At 42.6% G+C, this 21,776-nt stretch overlaps 1 protein-coding gene across 1 annotated transcript in view; it reads right to left on the bottom strand.

Annotated features, from left to right (window-relative positions):
• Positions 1-8,326: 8,326 nt before the first annotated feature.
• The window catches only part of LOC310792122 (xenotropic and polytropic retrovirus receptor 1 homolog), a gene marked incomplete at both ends in the record, with an annotated part of 84,779 nt that continues 71,329 nt past the window's right edge, over positions 8,327-21,776 (bottom strand). Inside the window, 9 exons of the mRNA XM_083653837.1 lie at positions 8,327-8,381; positions 8,819-9,040; positions 11,377-11,516; positions 11,630-11,796; positions 12,792-12,986; positions 14,244-14,409; positions 15,231-15,410; positions 16,151-16,248; positions 17,098-17,245. Coding sequence (XP_083509963.1) covers positions 8,327-8,381; positions 8,819-9,040; positions 11,377-11,516; positions 11,630-11,796; positions 12,792-12,986; positions 14,244-14,409; positions 15,231-15,410; positions 16,151-16,248; positions 17,098-17,245 — 1,371 coding nt within the window. The remainder of the gene's footprint in view (positions 8,382-8,818; positions 9,041-11,376; positions 11,517-11,629; positions 11,797-12,791; positions 12,987-14,243; positions 14,410-15,230; positions 15,411-16,150; positions 16,249-17,097; positions 17,246-21,776) is intronic.

The raw sequence follows: 21,776 nt of genomic DNA, 5'->3' as shown, positions 1-21,776 counted from the left end.
ATATCAGACTATCTTAGTCCTGTGTCTACATGGAATCAAATCACATAAGCATGATGCCATCCCATAACCATCTAGGAATCGAGAGAAACTAAGCAATATCATGGTGTCACTTTGGACTGAAGCACAGAAATAAGACGGCGTTCACAAACAGTTTTTGACCTTTAGTCTTTTTTTTTTACTGAAAAACTGTAACAGGGAAGAAGGGTCGGTGAGCCAGGCACCTCTGTAGCATCACGCTGCTACGGTACATATCTGTAGCATCACGCTGCTACGGTACATATCTGTAGCATCACGCTGCTACGGTACATATCTGTAGCATCACGCTGCTACGGTACATACAAGACAACACCCACAGCACAGCCACCGATTATACAATGCTTTTCTAATCAATAGTCATCATTATATATTGTATTGTATAATCAACAACTGTGGGTCACCCCATGGTGGGATCAGGACCATGGATCAAAATGCTCTCATCATCGGGCCATTAGGTTAACGTTAAAACTCTTTAGCTGAAGACCCACCAGGAAACGTCGCTTTCTTGGTTCGGGTTATAATTCAAATTTAAACATAATATGCTTCAACAATATGGATATCAGTGTTTTCGATCCATATATCTGGCTTGCGTTTGTTTGATCACAACCAAATCAGCAGTCACTCTTGAATGTTCCACAGTGCTGAGAAAGCTTCCCTTGCCTGTAGGCGTGAAGTATCTCCGAACAGAGTGCCGATCGGAGTCAATCTCAACTGTTTTTCCCCCAGAAAGTGCAAAGTGTCCGTTGGGGAATGAACAGTTGTGTCCAAATGGCATCCACGGATGGGAACTCTTGCCCTTTGCAGGCCCTGAGCTTCAGTGAGTAGCGGAGGATGATTGGTGCATATACTGTACAACACAAGTGACACGTCTTAGAAACAGGACAAGAGAACAAACAAACTAAGTCCCCACAAGGCAGGGGGACGCCCAACATGTCACCGGCCGCGGTCATAGGTCAGAGTTTGAAGTTGGAGATCCTTCGGTTGACGAAGGGCCTTCGGGGAAGTTTGCGACAACTGGCAACTGGGACGTTTCGGAGTTGAAGAGAGGGCAGAGCTGCCGTCAGAAGCTGGACTTGCGGGCGGAGGGCATGCTGCTAAATGGGAAATTTGAACACCCCAGCTCGGGCTAGCTACTGTAACGTAGGAAAACCACATACAGTTTCTTTCAAGTAGAACTCAGTCCCCCTTCATTCTTTTTCCATCATTCATAGCAATGAATTCTCACCACAATCCTGTGCTTTTACATCTTGCTTATCTAGATGGGGTTCTCCACTACAGTCCTAACAGGCCACCGGACTCTCCAAAAGTCAACTCAAAAGAACCCAAAGGGTGTCTTTTTCAACACTTTGCAATCACACAAGTATCCATTTAATTTTCAGGTTATCCACGACCGGACTAATTTCAAGGAAATGCTAAAGCAATGGGCCCACGGTAGCTTGAGAAGTGTACGAGAAAGGCATTAGATCATTTCTTTTCATTTACAGCTTTTTATCAACATGGTCACATTAGACTGAGCGTTACGGTGTGGAAACAGACATGCTTAGTGTGTTGTTGGGGGGGTGATTTTTGTTGGGAGTCTCTATTCACCTTAAGGTAGAAGAGACAGTCTGGCTTGAGAGACTAACAGGAAGCACGATTGTGTTGACACTTCCTGTGGCAGAGCTTATCCCCGCAGCCTGCTTCCAGTGACCAGAGACCATCTCTGGTTTGAGCAGGTAACACAGCCGGCATTTTGAACGGGTCAAGTGGGCAGGGCTACATAAGGTGAATTGGCCCTATGGGACCTTATTGGAAAGCAACACCCAGGCAAGCAAGACATAAGAAGCGCTACAGAAACAGCTGGTGAGATTTTGGTCAGAATTGATGTGATGATGATGGTCCGGGTAGAAAATGGCCAGAGTTCTGCTTTAACGTTCCTCAAACTTTCTGACAGAGCATGTTGGTCCAGGCGTTAGGAACAGCAGCTCCTGTACTGGTGGTGGGTTTTATTTGATTGACAGCTGAGGAGGAGGCAATGATCCAATAAGAGGGGAAAAGGGGGGGGAGGGTTCCACCTGTCTGTCACGGTCTCAAATCATCTGGTTCAATCCTATGAGCATCGTTACATCAAAGCAGTGTGGTGTATTTACAGTGTATCGTTTGTGTATATGTGTGTGTGTGTGTGTGTGTGTGCTCCATCCCACTCAGTGGCATGAGAACATCACCTGGAATGTAGAAAAAGAGAAGAACTGAAACGGGATCCGATTTCTGATCCATAAGCCCTAAAAAAAAATCAACGACAACATGGTTCTAACAAACAAAGTGTGGTCACCACCCTGGCAGCTGCAATATGACATCACAGAGAGAATGAAATGTTCAGCAAAAGTTGGACACATCAAACAACCATAGTCAAAAGCCAACTGTTCAGTTGTTTTGACTAATATTCTGTCTTGTGATTAGATTGGTATTGCGCTGTAGATCAGTCAACAACAAACTGTTGTACTTCATTCTTTTGCTCACATTTCTAGGTTAATTTCTTTTAAGAACATCTCAACCAATGAGCAGCAGTTGCTTCATCTGCAAACATCAACCAAAGCAACATCGGTTTAAACTCATTCAGTCCTGCAACTTCACTCCTGAAAACAACTCTTTCAATAGATGGATTTGGACTGCATTATTAAGAAAGGAATCATTCAACCAAAAAGCAATATTGATACAGAACATGATGAGGCTTGGGTCTGGTATTGAAGGATTGTCCTGCTGGTCAACTTAGCTGTTCATAGATGATTGCCTCTAGTGCGCCATGCTACAGTTAGCATACTTTTTATTTTATTTTATTTTTTTATCAAAAAATAATTAGAAAGACTGAACTTTTAGTGATAACACATTGTCGATTTTATTCTCTGGCCTAGATGCATTTTTTTTATGAAATATAAATACAGCTGAGCCAGGTTTATTTTTGATGAGCAATCACAATCATCCACCATGCAATGATTTCCATCAGCCAACATATTCATTTCCTCTGGAAACAAATAGAGTAGTCCCTGCTATGTTTTCAATTAGCGACTTAATATTATTTAAGATGACTTGCCATTTAGAGGTTTTAAGAGATCTTTAGAGGGCTACTACAAGTTCTCTTTTTCTCACTTTTGAGACGAGTCGACTATCACTCAGCATTGTGTATGCTAAAGTGTTAGCACGGCACATCGGATCCAATAGGACACATGGGTGACTTTGGTGTCCATGTTGGCATCACAAAAGGTAAGTTGACCAATGGAACAATCTACCAAAAACCTGGTACATTGCTTTACATTGACAATGGCTCTGAAAGCACAGTTGGAGAACTAAAAGCCCTCGGTTGGCACTAAAGAGGTGGTGGTGGTGGTGGATGGAGAAGAGAAAGATGAGAGATGGAGAGACTATAGAAAGGAGGGAAGGAAAGCAAAATGAATGGAGAGGATAGGAAGACAGGTTTTAAAGCTTCGAGGCCATGCAGGGATACTCCACTCGCTTTGACCAGGCCGGTGGGCCACTTTTGCAAAGTTGACGGCGATACTGGACAATTCAGCTGCAGCTGAATTAAATTTTATTTAATGTTAGTTTTCATTGTGAATTAGAAAATGGTTGTTGTTGGGGGGGGGGGGGCACTTGGCACCCTATCACAGGCCACATCTAGCCCCCGGGCCGCAAGCTGAGTATCACTGGCATAGACTTTGCATTGACTGCTGTAAAGCAGCGTGCAGTAAAAGAACAAACGAGTATCAGGTAATGTTGGTCGTTTTTGGTAGTCACAGTAAAAAAAAACAAAAAAAAAACAGCCTACTACGTTCACTGCCATGTTTGTTACTGTAATGCTTTTTGGTGCATACAATGCTGTGTACTTGACAACATTTAGGTTTATTTTGAGATGCTAAAACAGATCTCTGGCTGGATTCAGTATGAGAAAATTAAACACTTACCATTGTTGAGTTGTAACTTGTTACACATTCATAACATTAGGGTTGTGTGGAGAAAAAAATGAATAAAAGAAGGTGACGGAATACCAGGGGCCGGTTGCATAAAACCCCTTGAGCTAAGATTTTCCTTAAGAGTCTGAGTTAAGGTGTCCATCAAATAAAATCGGTTCCACAAAACACCCGTAAGTCTTGTCCTTAAGTTTGACTTCAAATGTTTCACCTTATGGAGAAGACTTAAGGGTGTTCTGCGCAACCGATTCTATTTGATGGAAAACCTTAAGTCGGACTTTGAGGAAAATCTTAACTCAAGGTGATCTGTGCAACCCGGGCCCCAGGGATCTCCAATTTAGTGCTTGTGAATCAGCAGGCTAAGGTGCAAATGTGCTCGCGATGTCCTGAGTTCAAGCTTGGCTGATAGCGTTTAGAACGTCAGCCCCACTCTCCTGTCACGGAGACTAGATGCCTCATATGAAGCAGAAATGCAAACTCCTTTAAAAGGAATGAAAGTCTTCAAAAACATGAAATCCTGAGGAAAAAATATATAAATCGCAATCCTCACCAAATGCCCTGCACTTAGAAGTAGAAAACAATTTCTTTGGATGGAATGATTGCTTCTGCTACATGGAAATGACAAACTCGAGGAATCATAGTTATGTCAAGTAAGTGAATGAAACCTATTTCAGGTTTTTCAAGCTTTGCAGATAAAAAATAAATATGTACTAAGACCCAGGAAGTGAATGTCATGCAGGTGAAGAGGGTACACCTGTTGTTCCCTTCTTCGCACTGTGATTGGCTGTGTGTGCATGTGTGTGAGACCCTGAGCTCTAGAGAACTGAGATGTGCTGCTTACTGTTCCCATGGTAACGGACAAAACCTCGCCAATGCACAAGACATTCTAACATTGCAGAAAATATCCATCTAAACAAGTCAATAAGTCTCATATTCTGGCTTTAAACCTTATTTTTCATGAATGAAGAGAGAAACTGCCAATAGTGTGGGTTAAGTCTAGTTTCCAATGCAGTTTCACTTATTTCAAGAATTCTCTAGTCTGTAGCAACCATTACAGGTTAGCTATAACTTGAGGGGCAGTGTGGATAGCAAAATAGCATCAGTTTTGTTTTTTTAGCAAGTTTTGTATTTATCTAATTAACTAGAATTAACAATCAGAAACCTTCAGAACAGCAAGGGCGCTTTCAATCCAATCAGTTCAGGAAGTGGGTTTTCCCATTTGTGTAGTACGCGGAGCGCAGCGATTCAACGTAATATTTGAGTCTGGGCAGAGACTAGAAGATTGGTAACCTGACCAGATCTAATGTCTTCTGAAGACCCAAAAGAAACAGACCACAACCATTTTGGGTGCTAGCCCAGTGTTTAAGGAACATTGGTGGAACATGGCGTAAGACACTGCACATCTCAGTCCTCAAAGGAATGTTCTAGATTTTGACAAGCTCCAAAAATAGACAGTCAAATAAAAGATACTAAAAACCTAAAATCCTAGTCACCTTCATCAAGTCTTGGCCAGAGATACTGCTTTAGCAATGACAAAAGAAACAACAACACAATATTAAAATGAAGTTTGGCATTAGGTGCATAATCCTTCAGTCTTATTGCTCAATGGTGACTGACTTGATTATTACTACTAGTCTGTGCTGATAGATTGATCTGAAGCAGTCACTGCTGGTGCATCTGAGGGAAAGAGACAGTAGAGGGGATTGTCCAATCAGAGAGAGAGAGGGGATTGTCCAATCAGAGAGAGAGGGGATTGTCCAATCAGAGCCTCCTGACATAAATGGTCCGCTTTCAATCGCCCCAAATTGCATCCACAAAAAGAGATAACTCTCGTTAGGATGTATGCAAAATGGTAAGCCATTAATGAAAGCAATGGACCAGAAACGATTGTAACCTAAAACAGAGCCAACTTTAAACAAGAACAGGAATCTACAGGAGAACTAAACCCGCCTAATGCCATTATTACAGTTAAGTATAAACCTAAACACAATGGACCAAACAGCAATAGGTTGTAACAGTGGGTGAATTGCTTTGGACAATGTAAATAAAAGAGAAAATGTAGACACTCGTCACAGCTGGAGACATCTTCAGCGCTGTTAGCAAATTTGAAAGTCACTATACAGAAGGAAAAAAAATAGTCTGAAAAATGATTTCCCCAATGTAATCACAGGCTTTGTTACCGCTTTACCCAAGCAAAATGAAAATGTAATTTGAATGATTTGACAAGTTAGAATAATAGGTGACACTTGTGTCTGCAGTGATGACTTGGCGTCTCTGAAACGTATTTAGCAATATGCAGATGTTTGCTTGTTCACGTGAGGAAGTTGACTGTGACCAAGCAACCAACCCAATACCACCCAGCCTTAAAGAAAATACACTCTATGAAAGAGATATGTTGAATAACACAGACTGTGTATAAAATATACACATACAAATATTGAAATCACTTTCTCGTTAAACGTTAACACATTTGTTGGAACAACTTGTGTCAAAACCGATGCGTTTAAGGAAAACAACCTGAGTCATACCAGCACATGTCTCATAAGAGTGTGAACAGTTAAACTACACTGTTATTCAGTGTCGGACAGACAGGTCACCATCCCCCCTCATCATCAGCATCATCATCATCTCAAAATGAACCAGTTTCACAAACACGAACCCACCCTGTCCTACACTATCTGCATTTTCAATAGATTTCAGTGGGGGCGTAAAAAATAAAAATAAAGGGGGGGGGGGGGGGGGGGGGGGCTTAAGACAGGCTTAAGACAGTTATTTAATGTTTCCAAAAACTGATTGGCTTAAGCTGGTTTACAGGGGCTATTAGGCCTCTCTCCCACTCATACATACTTAAATAACAAGTCGACATACATTCAACAAAATAATTTCAACTTTCCCAATGGAGGATATTTTTTCACATGTGGTGACTGGGAGCTACCGTAGATCAATGATTAAGATCATCTTCATCTTCATCTTCATCTTCATCCAGAAACAAAATAAAAAAAAAATCCTTCTCAGTTCCGAGGCCCAAACAATCTGTTCTGACTGCTGTTCCTCACAGTCAATTCTTTTTTTTTATGGAGTATTTTAGATTTTCTGAATAATTATTTCCCATCTGCAAAGAAATCACGTCGTCTCCCACTTTGGTCCGTAACATATTTACAAGCACGTTTTACAGATAGTCTGTGTTTTTTTACGCATGTGTGTATGGTTCTGTTTCCCATAAAAAATAGTAATGGTGGTGTCTACGCTGTTGTACGTCCATCCATGAAATGAATCAAGTGAATTCAGCCATTGTCTGTGTGTGAGCACACGGGCAATTCAGTCACTCTCTCTACAGACAGAGGTCAAGTCTTTCGTGTGTTTGCGTGTGTGTGTTTGTTTCTAAAGCATGTAAGGTGCAGGTAGGCAGCTTTGTGATGATCTGATAGGGCGAGCTAAAGAGCCGAGGGGAGGGGCTAGTGCTTTTGATCAGTCCAGCTAGTGACTGATTAGCATTACCAAGGGACAGCCAGGGCAGGTCTCTGGGAAGGCGGAGTCTGTTGTTGACCTGCATGACCATCGAGGGTTTCGATGGGGTTTAAGTGAAGGACATAGGGATGCCGAAGAGTCAGAGGTCACTTTTTATAGTCTTGCGGAAGAAACGGGCTTTAGGCTCATCTAGACGTCCAAATCGCAGGTGGACTTGAGTCCTTGGAAGGTGCCTATGGTAGGTTATATAATATGGAAGGCCTTTCCTTATGCCTTACAGGGCCACCGGGAGTGTAGGGCGAGAGTTCTCCGCCAATGCTTTGAGCATTGGTAGGAGGACGTCGAAGGTAAGGGGTATTATCAGGGCGAGGTAAAAATTTGGCCCTCAACAAGAGTAGGCTTAAAGTTCGTGGCCTACGTGGGAATGATCTGGCTAGGAGAGGGTATAGGGAGGCATCCTTTGCGTAGGTACTAGGTAGGTTGGTAATCAGTCTGCGTCCCATTTTACAGGGGTGTTCGCAAGAGTCTTGGAGGAGGGTTTGAACCCAAGCGAGGGTTGGGGTTGATGTAGGTACATGAGAGCTAATCGCGCCCTGGTTCTTTTTTTGAAGGTAAGGATAGGTTAAGAGTTCGATGGCCGTCTTCGCTGGGTTTTTCGTCAAGAACAAGGTGGAAGAAGTGGCTCCACTGAATGAGTTCTGACCCCAGGCAGAGGGCTGTGGGTTGGGGATAGGGTTCGCTAGGCATATGAGTTCAAAACACATCCTTGGGTGTTTTTGAAGGAGTTCAACGCCCGACTCGCTGGGTTATTCCTGTTAGGAGGTGGAGTTCCCTCCTTTGAATAAATTCTGTACCCAGGCGAGGGGCGTGGCCTGATGTCAGGAGTCGTCGTCGGTGTCGTCGATCAGAACCTTGGTGTCACGGGTCTTGGACCTGGAGGCGAGGAAGGAAGAGAGTGCTGCTTAGAGAGTTTGTGACTGTTAGCACTGAACGGATCGGATATCATGTGCTGAGTGGGAAAACTCCTGCTTCATTATCTTGGTTTGAAAACCTTGTGTGTATTCTAATTTCATACAGCCACGCCTTTATATTTCCACATAAGGATTAGGAATTGGGCAAAAAGTTCAACTTTTTGGAGACCACATGACCTGGACAGACCAATCACAATTTAAGGACAGACAGTTAAATTACGAAGAATTTGTTACAAGCAGACTTTTGATTCAGCTTAATTCTACTTACATAGATTTATTTGGCAATTCCTACTTGTCACCAATAGATGGCGATAGAGGTCACCGATTCATTTTTAAATGTTCAAATTGCGTGTTCAATTTAAATGTGATGACTTGTGCAACCCCAGTTGCCCTACTCACTGTGAGGCGAGTCGCGGCCTGCGTAGACTCATGCTGTAGCTCCTCTTCCAGCTCTTCTTGCCCTGCCGGTTCCTCACTCCGTCCTCCTGGTCCATCATCTGCTCCAGCAGGGTCTGGTCGTCGGCGTTGAGCGGGGCCACGCTGATGTCTCTTACGGCTCTGAACTCACCACAGTTGTTCAGATGCTCGTTCTCCAGCCGGAAGAAGTTCCACACGAAACGCCTGAGGGAGAGAAACGGGCTGTCAACCGTCCATTTCCATATGTGCTGCAATTCACCTGTTGTCACGCTCGGGTTGGGCGTGCATCCTCCTCTCAACCAATCATCATCACGTACAGCCTCCTCTCAACCAATCATCATCACGTACAGCCGATCCACTAAGATTTCAACCACGTCAGGCGTGTGATGATGACTTGAAGAGAAATGTAGCTTTAAAGGAAGAGACATTTTTACAGTTACAATGAGAACACAAGTCAGTGAAGTCAACGAATTCTGCTAAAGTAGTATTATGTGGCGGTGCATTCCATGTAGATATGCCTTTATCGTGTTTATAGAGAGCCAAAGTGAACGTCACTTCCTGCTTTTCTCCCTGTACCAGCGTGTGAAAAAATATGAACGGTGGTGAACGAAGAGTTACGTTACCTTTTTCATCCCGTTTGAATTGCGCCACGGGGTACACGTTACATTTTGTCAATTTAAAAGAGAACTATGAAACTGAAACGTAAGGTTTAGTTTGGTCAATCAACTACATCTCGTGTCGCACATTATGCGTCACATCATCAACAACAATGGACTGGCGGGAGAGACGTCACTTACGCGACTGGTTGTGCGTAGTGTTTCTGATTTATAACTTATAGTGCCACATTTTTACCACAAACTGCAACTTCCTCGACTTGCAGAGTTATCTTTTACATTGATAAACATGATGTGTGTTACTCCCGTGGCACAATTCAAACTGCATCAAAAAGGTAGCGTATCGCTCCATTCACCACCATTCATGTTTTTCACACATGCTGGTACAGGGAGAAAAGCAGGAAGTGACGTTCACTTTGGCTCTCTATAGAAATCAGAATTTCCATCTGTGATGTATTTGATCCAAGTTCATACTTTTAATTCACTTTTCTTTTTAAAGCCCCAATCAGTAAGATTTTTGACATTTTTTACTGTAATATAAGAGCTTTTTAGTCACAGGACATGGTAGATTGACTTGTAATAGGGAGACTCTCGACTTTATTTATCCCACACCGCCCTCAATTGGCCAGCCCTGGGACTAAGCAGGTTGTCTGCCACGTCCCGTGGCAATAAAAATAAATAAATAAAAGGATGCGCGCATTCGCTGTACAGCGGAAGCGCTGTCTTCATGAAAACAAGGAAGTAACTCGATTCGGATTTGCTACGAAAATGATGTTTCACGGAACTATGGATTATTATTTCATCACGTGGCGAGTACCCCATGTCACAACATGTACATAGAGCTTTCTGGCGCTGTGTTTTGTTGACTTTGAACGGCGATATCGTTATCGATACTATTGCACCCAGAGGGCGCAGTTTCTCCAATAGCAAAACTTGGAAAACTTACTGAATGGGGCTTTAAACTTCATGTATTCTAGCACAGTAAAGGTCCTTGCACATAGAGTCCGTTTTTTCGTCCGAAATTGACGCACGGAAAAAATAAAAATACGACCTCATTTGTGTCAATCATCATTGACACACCGAGTCCGACAATTACGTCCGTCATTTAAGTTTTCGGACGAGGTTCGATTTTCTGCGTTTTTCCGCATCCATGAAATCGTTTTGACAGGTGTTTGACCGCCCAGAGCTGCCGTAGTGTTGCTATTCACAATGAAAAATGGCGTCTGAGAAGTTAATTCAGTTCGTCTCCCAGCACAAAGCATTTTATGGCAAAGCAGGAATACAGAGATTCGGAATTAAAAGACAGAATGTGCCGGGTGATTGCAGACCAGCTTGGAATGCGGGACGCGGTGTGTGTGTGTGTGTGTGTGTGTATGGGGAAGAGGGGGGGGGGGAGAGACAGAGAGCCACACAGACACACTGCCAGTTGTGGATCAATAGGATCGCGGTAGTTTTCTTTTCGTTGCGAATCTTCGCAACGAATATTGGATAATTAACGCATCGGACTCAGTGGGCAAGGTATCTGTGCGTGACGTTTTTTTCCCGGATGACGGATTAAAAAAACGGAGCGAACAATTCGGACTCTGTGTGCAAGGACCTTAACTGTCGTTTGCGTTACATTTAAAAAACACAAATTAGCTCAATTGCTATTTCTATCCTATTTTCTCTTTGCTGTATCCTGTTACTTGCTGCTGTAATAGGACTCGTGGTTAGAGAAAAGAGGTTTTCCCCGCACGGATCAAAACTGGGTCACATTAACATTATTGTAGAACATCTACACAAGAGGTCACGTGGGACAGAGCAATTATGGAGACACTTTCCACAAAGTTTCCACAAAAGATGCCTCTTGAGATTGGAGGGTGCAGAGCTGGCTGCAGGAATGGAAGAGATATGAGACCAAACTAGTGGAAGAATGATTGTGCGTACCTAAAGACCTCCAGTGGGGCCAGTATAGTAGCCAGTATGTCTGAGATGCCGTCGTAATTAAGGACTCTGCTGAGGGTGATGGTTAAAGTCCATGAGAAACGCAGCAGCACGTCTTCCACTATGGCGCTGTAGTAATAAGCCTGGCGGGAGACAAATAAGACAGAAGAGTTATAAACACAGTGAACATTCGATTCTACAAATCCAAACTCTGATCAAAATGAAAGTTCCTCCCTGTGTGGAGATTGAGAAGTACCTTCTGTGGGTAGACGATCTCCTCTCTCAGAAAGGTGTTCTCTCCGGCGTTTCGGTCAAACAGGCCCCAGTCCATCTTCAGGTCCCAGATCAGCGTGTAACACGAACTGACCACCGAACAGCCGATGAACAAGTAGAGGAAGATCTGGGTATCGGCGTGGTTTTCAGCTGGGGAGGAGAGGTGGCGTGGCGTGAGGTTTGTTCGCAGAACAGTGTTGTTTGCGATGTTTGAAAATGTCAAGTGTCACTTGAGACCTTTTTCAAATTCTTAAAGGAACACTCTGCCCATTTTCAACCAGCTTTGTATCATTAGAACATCAGTAGTATATCAGAAAACTGTAAACTGTTCTGAAGTCTGTCATTTAATTTGACAGTTATTGAGTGTTAAAGTGTGGACCATGTCACTGGTCCACACTAACTCAAATTAATAACTCATTAACTCAAATCAACTCTCAATAACTGTCAAACTAGATGAATGACTTCAAAACCATCATCTAGTTTGACAGTTATTGAGAGTTGATTTGAGTTAATGAGTTATTAATTTGAGTTAGTGTGGACCAGTGATGTCACTGGTCCACACTTTAACACTCAATAACTGTCAAATTAAATGACAGACTTCAAAACCGTTTACAGTTTTCAGATATACTACTGATGTTCTAATGATACAAAGCTGGTTGAAAATGGGCGGAGTGTTCCTTTAACAATCCACTTCAAATACAAGCGATCGATCAGGGAACTCATCTTACAATAACATTTCATCTTTTGTAGCTATTTTCTTTGCTTCTTTGAACTTTCCAACTTCAGGTGTACTAAAGGAAAATGTGCTCAATACCACTCCAAACAGTCACTGGGTAAAAGCTTTGAGGCCAAAACACATGACATGCAAAAGGGATGCTTTTTCTCTGAGAAAACACTTCAGCAGAGTCCTCTGGTCTGGTCTCTCTCATAGAGGCGTCTTAGCTTCTAGCCAGCATTCATACAGTATAAAGGAGTTCATTCTGGGAAACTGAAAGAAGACAAAGGTAGAAACAAAAGAAGAAGAAGCTAAACAGGCGCAAAAGTTTGGATCCTAAAAATTCAGAAAAAGGTCTCCGAGTGATGTTCTCAAAAAGTGTATCTCTGGTAAAATAACGCTCTGTGTAACCTGTGCGTGCCCGCCCTACCTTTATGCGTGCTGTAGAGGGCGGCGAAGGTGACGACGAAGAAGGAAGTGGAGTACTTCCCAGCGTTGACCAGGTGAGGGAAGGCGCGCTTGGTGTCGCGGTAACGCCGCAGACACTGGACGAATCGAAACCAGGCAGGAAGACACTGGATCACGGCGCGGACCCCGTACGAGTACGAGTGGCACACGTCTTTACCTGGGCGTGCAGAGTGTATGAGTAAAACACATCGTTACATAAGGGATCATAGACTTTAGGATGTGTGTGTTTGTGTGCACATCTGGAGGAGACCAATTCATTAATAGCTTTCCTTTAATAACAAAAAACAAATATATGCCAAATTCTTTCATTATATATGATCAAGTTTCCAAATAGGAAACTAGAGGACAGGAATGGATAGGGAACCAAAGCCAACTTTTTCTTTAGATCATGAGGTCATTATCATCATTATCATAGATCATTATGGGTGTTACAATGTCGGATCATAGTACATTTTTCTACATACATCTTCAAATACAATATCACACTTTTCTCAATGGTGTACATATATAATCTATGTTTCCCAGTACTCGTTACATTTATCTAATTTAAGCCTTAAAGCAGCTACGAGCAACTTTGTCGATTGTTATTAAACAGTATAAATTTAATATCAATGCATCACATCTTACCTCTAATAGTCGACGAGACCAACGCAGAGTAGTCTCGCTTGAACCCCGAGTGAATCGGCCAGTGTTAGTCTCTCTGTGGCCAGGGCAGATCAGGAAGTGAAATGAAACGGTTTGCAGCAGCCACTTCAGCCATAACCACAAAATAACTTCCAAAAAACCTGTTAGAATATAACGAGAGATGTTCCCGAGAGTATGCGTGGCGTTCACATTGTTTATGTTATGTTGCTAGGCAGCGCAAACGGCGTAGGCAGGCAGCTGCGTTTCACTTCCGGGTTTCACTTCCGCGTTTCACTTCCGGGTGTAGCCGGGCCGGCCGTAGGAGAGAGAGAGAGAGAGCCCCCTGTTGACGCGAGTTTAGACAGACACAGACTTAATAATCACCTAAGGGAGCAATCTCCGATTGACACGGCTTTGGTCTCAGCTACTATTATAGGTAAGATGTGATGCATCAATATTGTAATTATACTGTTTAATAACAATCGAAAAAGTTGCTCGTAGCTGCTTTAAACTAAATGTCTTTCAGTATATTTCATTTATAATCCTCAGCCATTGGCCCCTTGTCGGAGGATCAACCTGTAACCATTTACGGGTTATGGCTTTCCTACTAACTGTCAGTGTGCACATCTTCATACACTGATATTTTCATGATCTTTCTTTTTTTTTTGTCTCGGCGAGTTCTACTGCTACTGCAAACTCTTCATAGTGAAACTGTTGCTCTATTCTTATTTACATTCTATTCTTTTCGCTGTATCCGATCGCCATTGAGCTGCTGCGACGACAGCCTCACCTTCACTGCTGATGAGTCCGTCGTGCTTGTGCCAGTCCAGCTCGAAGCTGTAGAAGCAGATCATGTACTCCAGGTCCATCAGCACCACCACCAGGGAGTTCAGCTGGTCGGCCAGCCAGAAGTCTGCAAACTCCACGCGGTGGAACGGAGCCGTCACCACTCGAAACTACGGGAGGAAGAAAGACGGAGAACGTTGATGTTTTGAATTGAATCAAGCAAATGGTACAGAGGGGCAAAGTCGGACACGTAGCCGACGCCGCTGCTTCTCAAACTGGGGGTCGGGGACCCCCACTAGGGGGTTGCCCAAGCTTCAGGGGGCGTCGCAAGGTCTTCCTGGTTTTAAGGGGTGTAAGAAAACAAAAAATATATACAGTGTATCTCAGCATTTCATTCATTTCTGTGAATAAAATAACTAAGTATAATTGTTATTTTTAAAGTTGAGATTTAAAATATATATATATATAAACGAGGATAAGGGCACGGTGAAGACATGAGCACAAACTACATTATTATCTGATAAACAGCCTCGTCCTGCATTAGAAAAACAGTGAAAATAACCAAAGAGCTAATAGAATAACGGCCGAGCGTCAGAGGAGAAAACATTGAATTTGTCTGAAATAAGTATGTATGATGGTTAAAAATAGACAATACACGGAATTGTATAAAAGATTCCTAAAAATATCAAAAACTAACATTAAACTCTGATGCAATATTCACATCGTCTGCTCAATATTCATCCAAATTGCTCATTTGACCCAAACCTCCTGCAGTTATTGTGTTCACTATTTGGATTAATTGTACCCAGCTGTTCTGTGCTATAAGTGTATAGATAGATAATGTGAAATATCCATAAGAAGATGTGTCACTTCATCATCAGAGGTCGTATGTTTTCTCAGCGATGAGGGGGTAAGGAAAAAGGTTGGGAACCCCTCATACACAACATGCTGAGGAGGTAGGTCATTAACACGGGGATGTACTGTACGTTACCAGCAGCTTGAGCAGCCAGAAGCGCGACTTGTAGTAGCAGGTCTTGAAGGGGTTGATGAGGAAGAGGAGGAAGAAGCCGTACAGGGCCAGGGGGTTGGCCTGCATGGGCACCAGGATGCTGTGGCTGAACAGACAGGACAGCAGGCTGACGCACCACAGCACGCCCAGCAGACCTGCGATCTGCACAACACACAACACAGTCACAGCACAGTTAGCCTGCGCAGAGAGATCGCATTGATCAGCATTCGGTTTTCTACTCTTTACGCCAGGGCTGTCGTCGGCCACCTCTGACCTTTCGTAGGCTCGGGGCCATTGCTACTTGTTCATTGATGAAGCCGTTCTGTGTAAACGCCCATTGTTCAGTTGTAGTCTGAGATCGCGAGGCGTGGTTTTGTTGTCTGTTCCAAGTGCACGGACGCAATTGAGGAAAAAAAGCTTTTCTGAGCTCTGCACCCCCTCACTTGGAATAGCCTTGGTCTCTCTGTCTGATTTTAAGGCTGTGATTAGTACAATGCTGAATGAATGGGTTGATACTTGATACATGTCCACAAGTATTTTGATCATTTTAATGTGTCTCCTATGTTTCATTGTTGTTTGTTAGCGTTTTGCCATCTTTTTATGCTGCTGCCAGGTTTCCCTTGTAAAATAGATCATTGATCTCAATGGGATGGTTAAAAATGGGGTAATTAAATAGAAATAAATAGATTTTGCTGTAGGACTTGTTGTCGATGGTGGAGGTGATTTTGGCTGCGAGATCCAGATCAGGATCAATTGCAGTAGGCGTTGCCTCTGAAGGAGGCCTCTTATGATGATGGACAAAATGTGCTGGAACGGCTCATAGGAATATTGCAATATTCAATCTTATGGAGTATCTGCCCAAGCCTGCGCTTCTAATCCTGTAGGCACCTGTGTGTCCGTACCTCAAACAGATGCTGGTGGGACAGGTTGTTTCTGGGGTTGAGTTCAAATATGAGCACGTGGTTAACTCCGGCCTGCCTCCAGCCATAGGTGTTGATGCCTGGAAGAGAAACAGGGTGCAGACAGGTTAGTGTGTGGCTGTGTGTGTGTGTGTGTGTGTGTGTGTGTGTGTGTGTGTGTGTGTGTGTGTGTGTGTGTGTGTATGGGGGGGTCACTACACTTTAAATTCAAATTTTAAAGTGAAACTGCAGTCTACGGGACATTAATAGCACGTCGGTCCTTGGCGGGTTTCTTCATCGCTTGTGGAAAAAGATGTGTCTGTTTCACAATTTTGAAGAAATTTCACTTCCTGAACTGAATGAATGAACGGAGAGTGAAGCGACTCCCATCTCTAGCGTTTGCCTAAGGGGATATTCACACCAAAAGCGTTTTTTTTCTCAGTCAGAACGGTATGAAAATCATGTTGAGAGCGCTTCCATTGTGCACAAAACACAGCGCACTGAGCGTTTTGTTTGCGCTTCGTTTTATTTTCCCCTGCAGTCGCGCACACTAGAGTTGAGCACACAACGACCGCACGGACGGGAGCCAGCTGGTTTTGTCTGTTTGATGTTGTTCACTGTCAACACGAAAGCCAGATTATTGCCAATTCTGGCAGCAGCGAGGTAGAGGATCCCTATGGGAGGAGAAAATGTAGGAGGAGTAAAAAGACGAGCAGCGCGCTTTTCCTCCAAATGTTCAACTTTTTCAGCTTTAAAACGCCCAGAGCGCTCCGCCAAAAAGACGAGACGCCACCAGCGTTTAAACGCCAGGTGCGTTCCTTGAAAGAGGAGCACGTCTAGCGCGTCCTTACATAGAGAATGAATTGCAGAAAGACGCCGGCAGCTCCAAAAACGCGTTTGGTCTGAATGTCCCCTAAGTGTGTGTTTAGGTGTGTGTAAAGAGTACATACCTAACAGGAAGAGGAACTCTATTAACAGGAAGCCTCCTCTATAGATCCTGACCATGGGCCAAACATCATTCTTACCAATCACCACAGCTCCTGGAGGGGGAGAGAGACGAAGGAAGAGCGAGAGACAGAAGGAGAGAGGGAGAACATACTGCATCATTTACCTGGCACCAAAGACCAGCCAAAAGCAGAGTTGAGTATCCTGCTTTTCACCAGCAGGTGTCAGGCTTCACACAGGTTTGGGCTCGGGGTTTAGTTACAAAAACGCATCCCTACAAGTTTCACCAAAAATCAGGCCAGAGGTATGTCAGATATCACATCTGACGGATGGATGAATGGGCAGTTGGGTAGTATTGATTGATTACTTTAATCTACTGGTATTGTAATTATTATTTATTAGTAGACTATATTACTATCAGTTTTACTTCCGTGTCAAGTCTCATTTAAGTCAGCGTTTTGGTTCTGATGCTGACTGCAGTAGTAATAATCTGCAACTGTTTCATAACGGGTATATTTTTGTTCTGCCACTCTCTATCACTGATTTATATAACACAGTAGTGATCCCCTCTCTATCACTGATTGATATAACACAGTAGTGATCCACTCTCTATCACTGATTGATATAACACAGTAGTGATCCACTCTCTATCACTGATTTATATAACACAGTAGTGATCCACTCTCTATCACTGATTTATATGACACAGTAGTGATCCACTCTCTATCACTGATTTATATAACACAGTAGTGATCCACTCTCTATCACTGATTTATATAACACAGTAGTGATCCACTCTCTATCACTGATTTATATAACACAGTAGTGATCCACTCTCTATCACTGATTTATATAACACAGTAGTGATCCACTCTCTATCACTGATTTATATAACACAGTAGTGATCCACTCTCTATCACTGATTGATATGACACAGTAGTGATCCACTCTCTATCACTGATTTATATAACACAGTAGTGATCCACTCTCTATCACTGATTTATAGGGGTGTCACAATATATCGTCCCACGAAATTTCGCGATAGTAAAACGTCACGATATGTATCGTTGAGATGAAATCTCATATCGTGATTTTTTTTTTTTTTTTTTTTTTTTTTTTTTTTTTAACACATTGAGTGCCAGCCATTTTTTCAATCCTGTAGGTAAGTTGTGCCAGGTTTTTTTTTGAGGATTCTGGCTCATTTTACAACAGCCGAGGATTCTTTTCTGTTAAGACTTCGTGAACACCAATCATCTAAAAATAACTAATAGAATGTGTGCTTTCTCTGTCTAAAAGAGTTAGTTTGCAGAGTTAGTAGTTATGTAGATATTAGCCGTTGAGTACAGCATGGTTTTAGCGTATGAGACAACAAGCTGAGATAATCGCAGTTTTGTGAAATTCAATCAAACAGCAGAACAGTCACCTGCCTGTGATTGTGGGTGCCTTTGGGCGAGTCTGTATACTGTATTGTGTGTGTGTGTGTGTGTGTGTGTGTGTGTGTGTGTGTGTGTGTGTGTGTGTGTGTTCGCGCGTTGCTCCGCGGCTCTGGGGGGAGGGGATCTCTGTCCGTTCTTTGCCCCCGCGGCGTGTCTGTCTCCCGCTCTGTGTGTGCTCTCTCTCTCTCTCTCTCTCTCTCTCTCTCTCTCCTCTCTCTCCTCTCTCTCTCTCTCTCTCTCGGGACTGGGGGGAGGGGGAGAGAGAGGGAGAGAGTGTGTGTGTGTCTCCGGGCTCCTCCCTCCGTCTGTGCTGCGGGGGAAGGATTCTCCGCGGCCATCTGGACTGTAACACTGTTTCTTGAGGTTTGAGTAAGCTTTTGCGATTCTGGTCTTATTTATGCGCGGGGGTGCTCGAGTGTGTGTGTGTGCGCGCGCGCGTGTGTGTGTGTGTGTGTGTGTGTGTGTGTGTGTGTGTGTGTGGGATCGAGGGAGTTTTCGCCGAGCTGCTTCCTTGAAAATTACACTGTGGCTTTCTCCAGCGCGCTGGCTGGCTGCTCTGGCTGTGGCTGGCTGTGGCTTCTCTGTCTTGGGAGAGAACTGTCGCCACTTAGTGGTCGGTAAAATAGATTATACACATTCTCTTCCTCCGATAGTGATATAGAAGACGTAAAAGTGGTTGATTGATGTCCCACCGTCAAAAAAAAAAAATGTTTATGTAAGACGAGATAGCTCGTCTATGGCACTTAACCGTTGGATTATGTAAGACGAGATATCTCGGCTATGGCACTCAACGTGTTAAAGTAGACAAAGAAACGTCTTTGTTTGTTGAAGTTCAATGTGTGGAAAGTAGTTCAGTTGAACAAGTCTCTGAAGAGACACATGAGAAGTTATACAGGAGAGAAACCATTCAATTGAGTTTCTGGCAAAACTGAAGATGCATAAAAAATAGACTAAGAAAAGTCTTGTTGTTTGAGTTTGAAGAAAAACTGAAGATGCATAATGAGAATTTATACTGCTGAGAAACCTTTTAGTTCAAAGTAAATCTAAGTGACGGTGTAACTCATTCTATTTCAAGATAAGCCTTATCTCCAATCTCATGTTTTTTCTAGTTGTTATTGTAATAACAATTTCCCACAACAGCATGTTTTGTATTTGTGCATTTCAAATAAAATACTACTTTTCCAGTCATATATTGTCATTATTCAAGTTTAAAAAAATATTGTTAAAATCGTATCGTATCGTATCGTTATCGTGAACCCAGTATCTTGATACGTATCGTATCGTGAACTGAGTGTATCGTGACACCCCTACTGATTTATATAACACAGTAGTGATCCACTCTCTATCACTGATTTATATAACACAGTAGTGATCCACTCTCTATCACTGATTTATATAACACAGTAGTGATCCACTCTCTATCACTGATTTATATAACACAGTAGTGATCCACTCTCTATCACTGATTTATATAACACAGTAGTGATCCACTCTCTATCACTGATTTATATAACACAGTAGTGATCCACTCTCTATCACTGATTTATATAACACAGTAGTGATCCACTCTCTATCACTGATTGATATAACACAGTAGTGATCCACTCTCTATCACTGATTGATATAACACAGTAGTGATCCACTCTCTATCACTGATTTATATAACACAGTAGTGATCCACTCTCTATCACTGATTTATATACACAGTAGTGATCCACTCTCTATCACTGATTGATATAACACAGTAGTGATCCAATCTCTATCACTGATTTATATAACACAGTAGTGATCCACTCTCTATCACTGATTTATATAACACAGTAGTGATCCACTCTCTATCACTGATTTATATAACACAGTAGTGATCCACTCTCTATCACTGATTTATATAACACAGTAGTGATCCACTCTCTATCACTGATTTATATAACACAGTAGTGATCCACTCTCTATCACTGATTGATATAACACAGTAGTGATCCACTCTCTATCACTGATTTATATGACACAGTAGTGATCCACTCTCTATCACTGATTTATATGACACAGTAGTGATCCACTCTCTATCACTGATTTAATGACACAGTAGTGATCCACTCTCTATCACTGATTTATATGACACAGTAGTGATCCACTCTCTATCACTGATTTATATAACACAGTAGTGATCCACTCTCTATCACTGATTTATATAACACAGTAGTGATCCACTCTCTATCACTGATTGATATAACACAGTAGTGATCCCCTCTCTATCACTGATTGATATAACACAGTAGTGATCCCCTCTCTATCACTGATTGATATAACACAGTAGTGATCCACTCTCTATCACTGATTGATATAACACAGTAGTGATCCCCTCTCTATCACTGATTGGTATAACACAGTAGTGATCCACTCTCTATCACTGATTGATATAACACAGTAGTGATCCCTCTCTATCACTGATTGATATAACACAGTAGTGATCCACTCTCTATCACTGATTGATATAACACAGTAGTGATCCCCTCTCTATCACTGATTGATATAACACAGTAGTGATCCACTCTCTATCACTGATTGATATAACACAGTAGTGATCCACTCTCTATCACTGATTGATATAACACAGTAGTGATCCCCTGCTCTATCACTGATTGATATAACACAGTAGTGATCCCCTCTCTATCACTGATTTATATAACACAGTAGTGATCCACTCTCTATCACTGATTATATAACACAGTAGTGATCCCCTCTATCACTGATTTATATAACACAGTAGTGATCCACTCTCTATCACTGATTGATATAACACAGTAGTGATCCACTCTCTATCACTGATTGATATAACACAGTAGTGATCCCCTCTCTATCACTGATTGATATAACACAGTAGTGATCCACTCTCTATCACTGATTTATATAACACAGTAGTGATCAAACTATATCCATTGATGAAAGCGTTCCCATTTGCTGTTCGAAAACACCCGGCGTCTGTCTGGTGCACAAGAAGCGATCGCCATTTACAGATGACACATTGTACACATGACCAATTTGAAGCAGTATTCTAAACGCTGAGCCTATAACTGTCCGAGGGAAATTGAGGCAGGTCATAATGTTTTGTCAATGTCACATTTTCTCTTGCAGCGGTGGCAGGCGACTTTGCTGCTGTGAACGTAGAGGAAACATACGTTCATTCTCCAGTCTGATGGGGGGGGGTTTTAAGCCACAAAGTGATTCAGTTTTTACTTTGTGAATCT

The sequence above is a fragment of the Poromitra crassiceps genome (genome assembly GCF_964638095.1).
Source record: "Poromitra crassiceps genome assembly, chromosome: 17".
Classification (NCBI taxonomy): domain Eukaryota; kingdom Metazoa; phylum Chordata; class Actinopteri; order Beryciformes; family Melamphaidae; genus Poromitra; species Poromitra crassiceps.
This window is presented reverse-complemented; position numbering and strand designations above follow the sequence as displayed.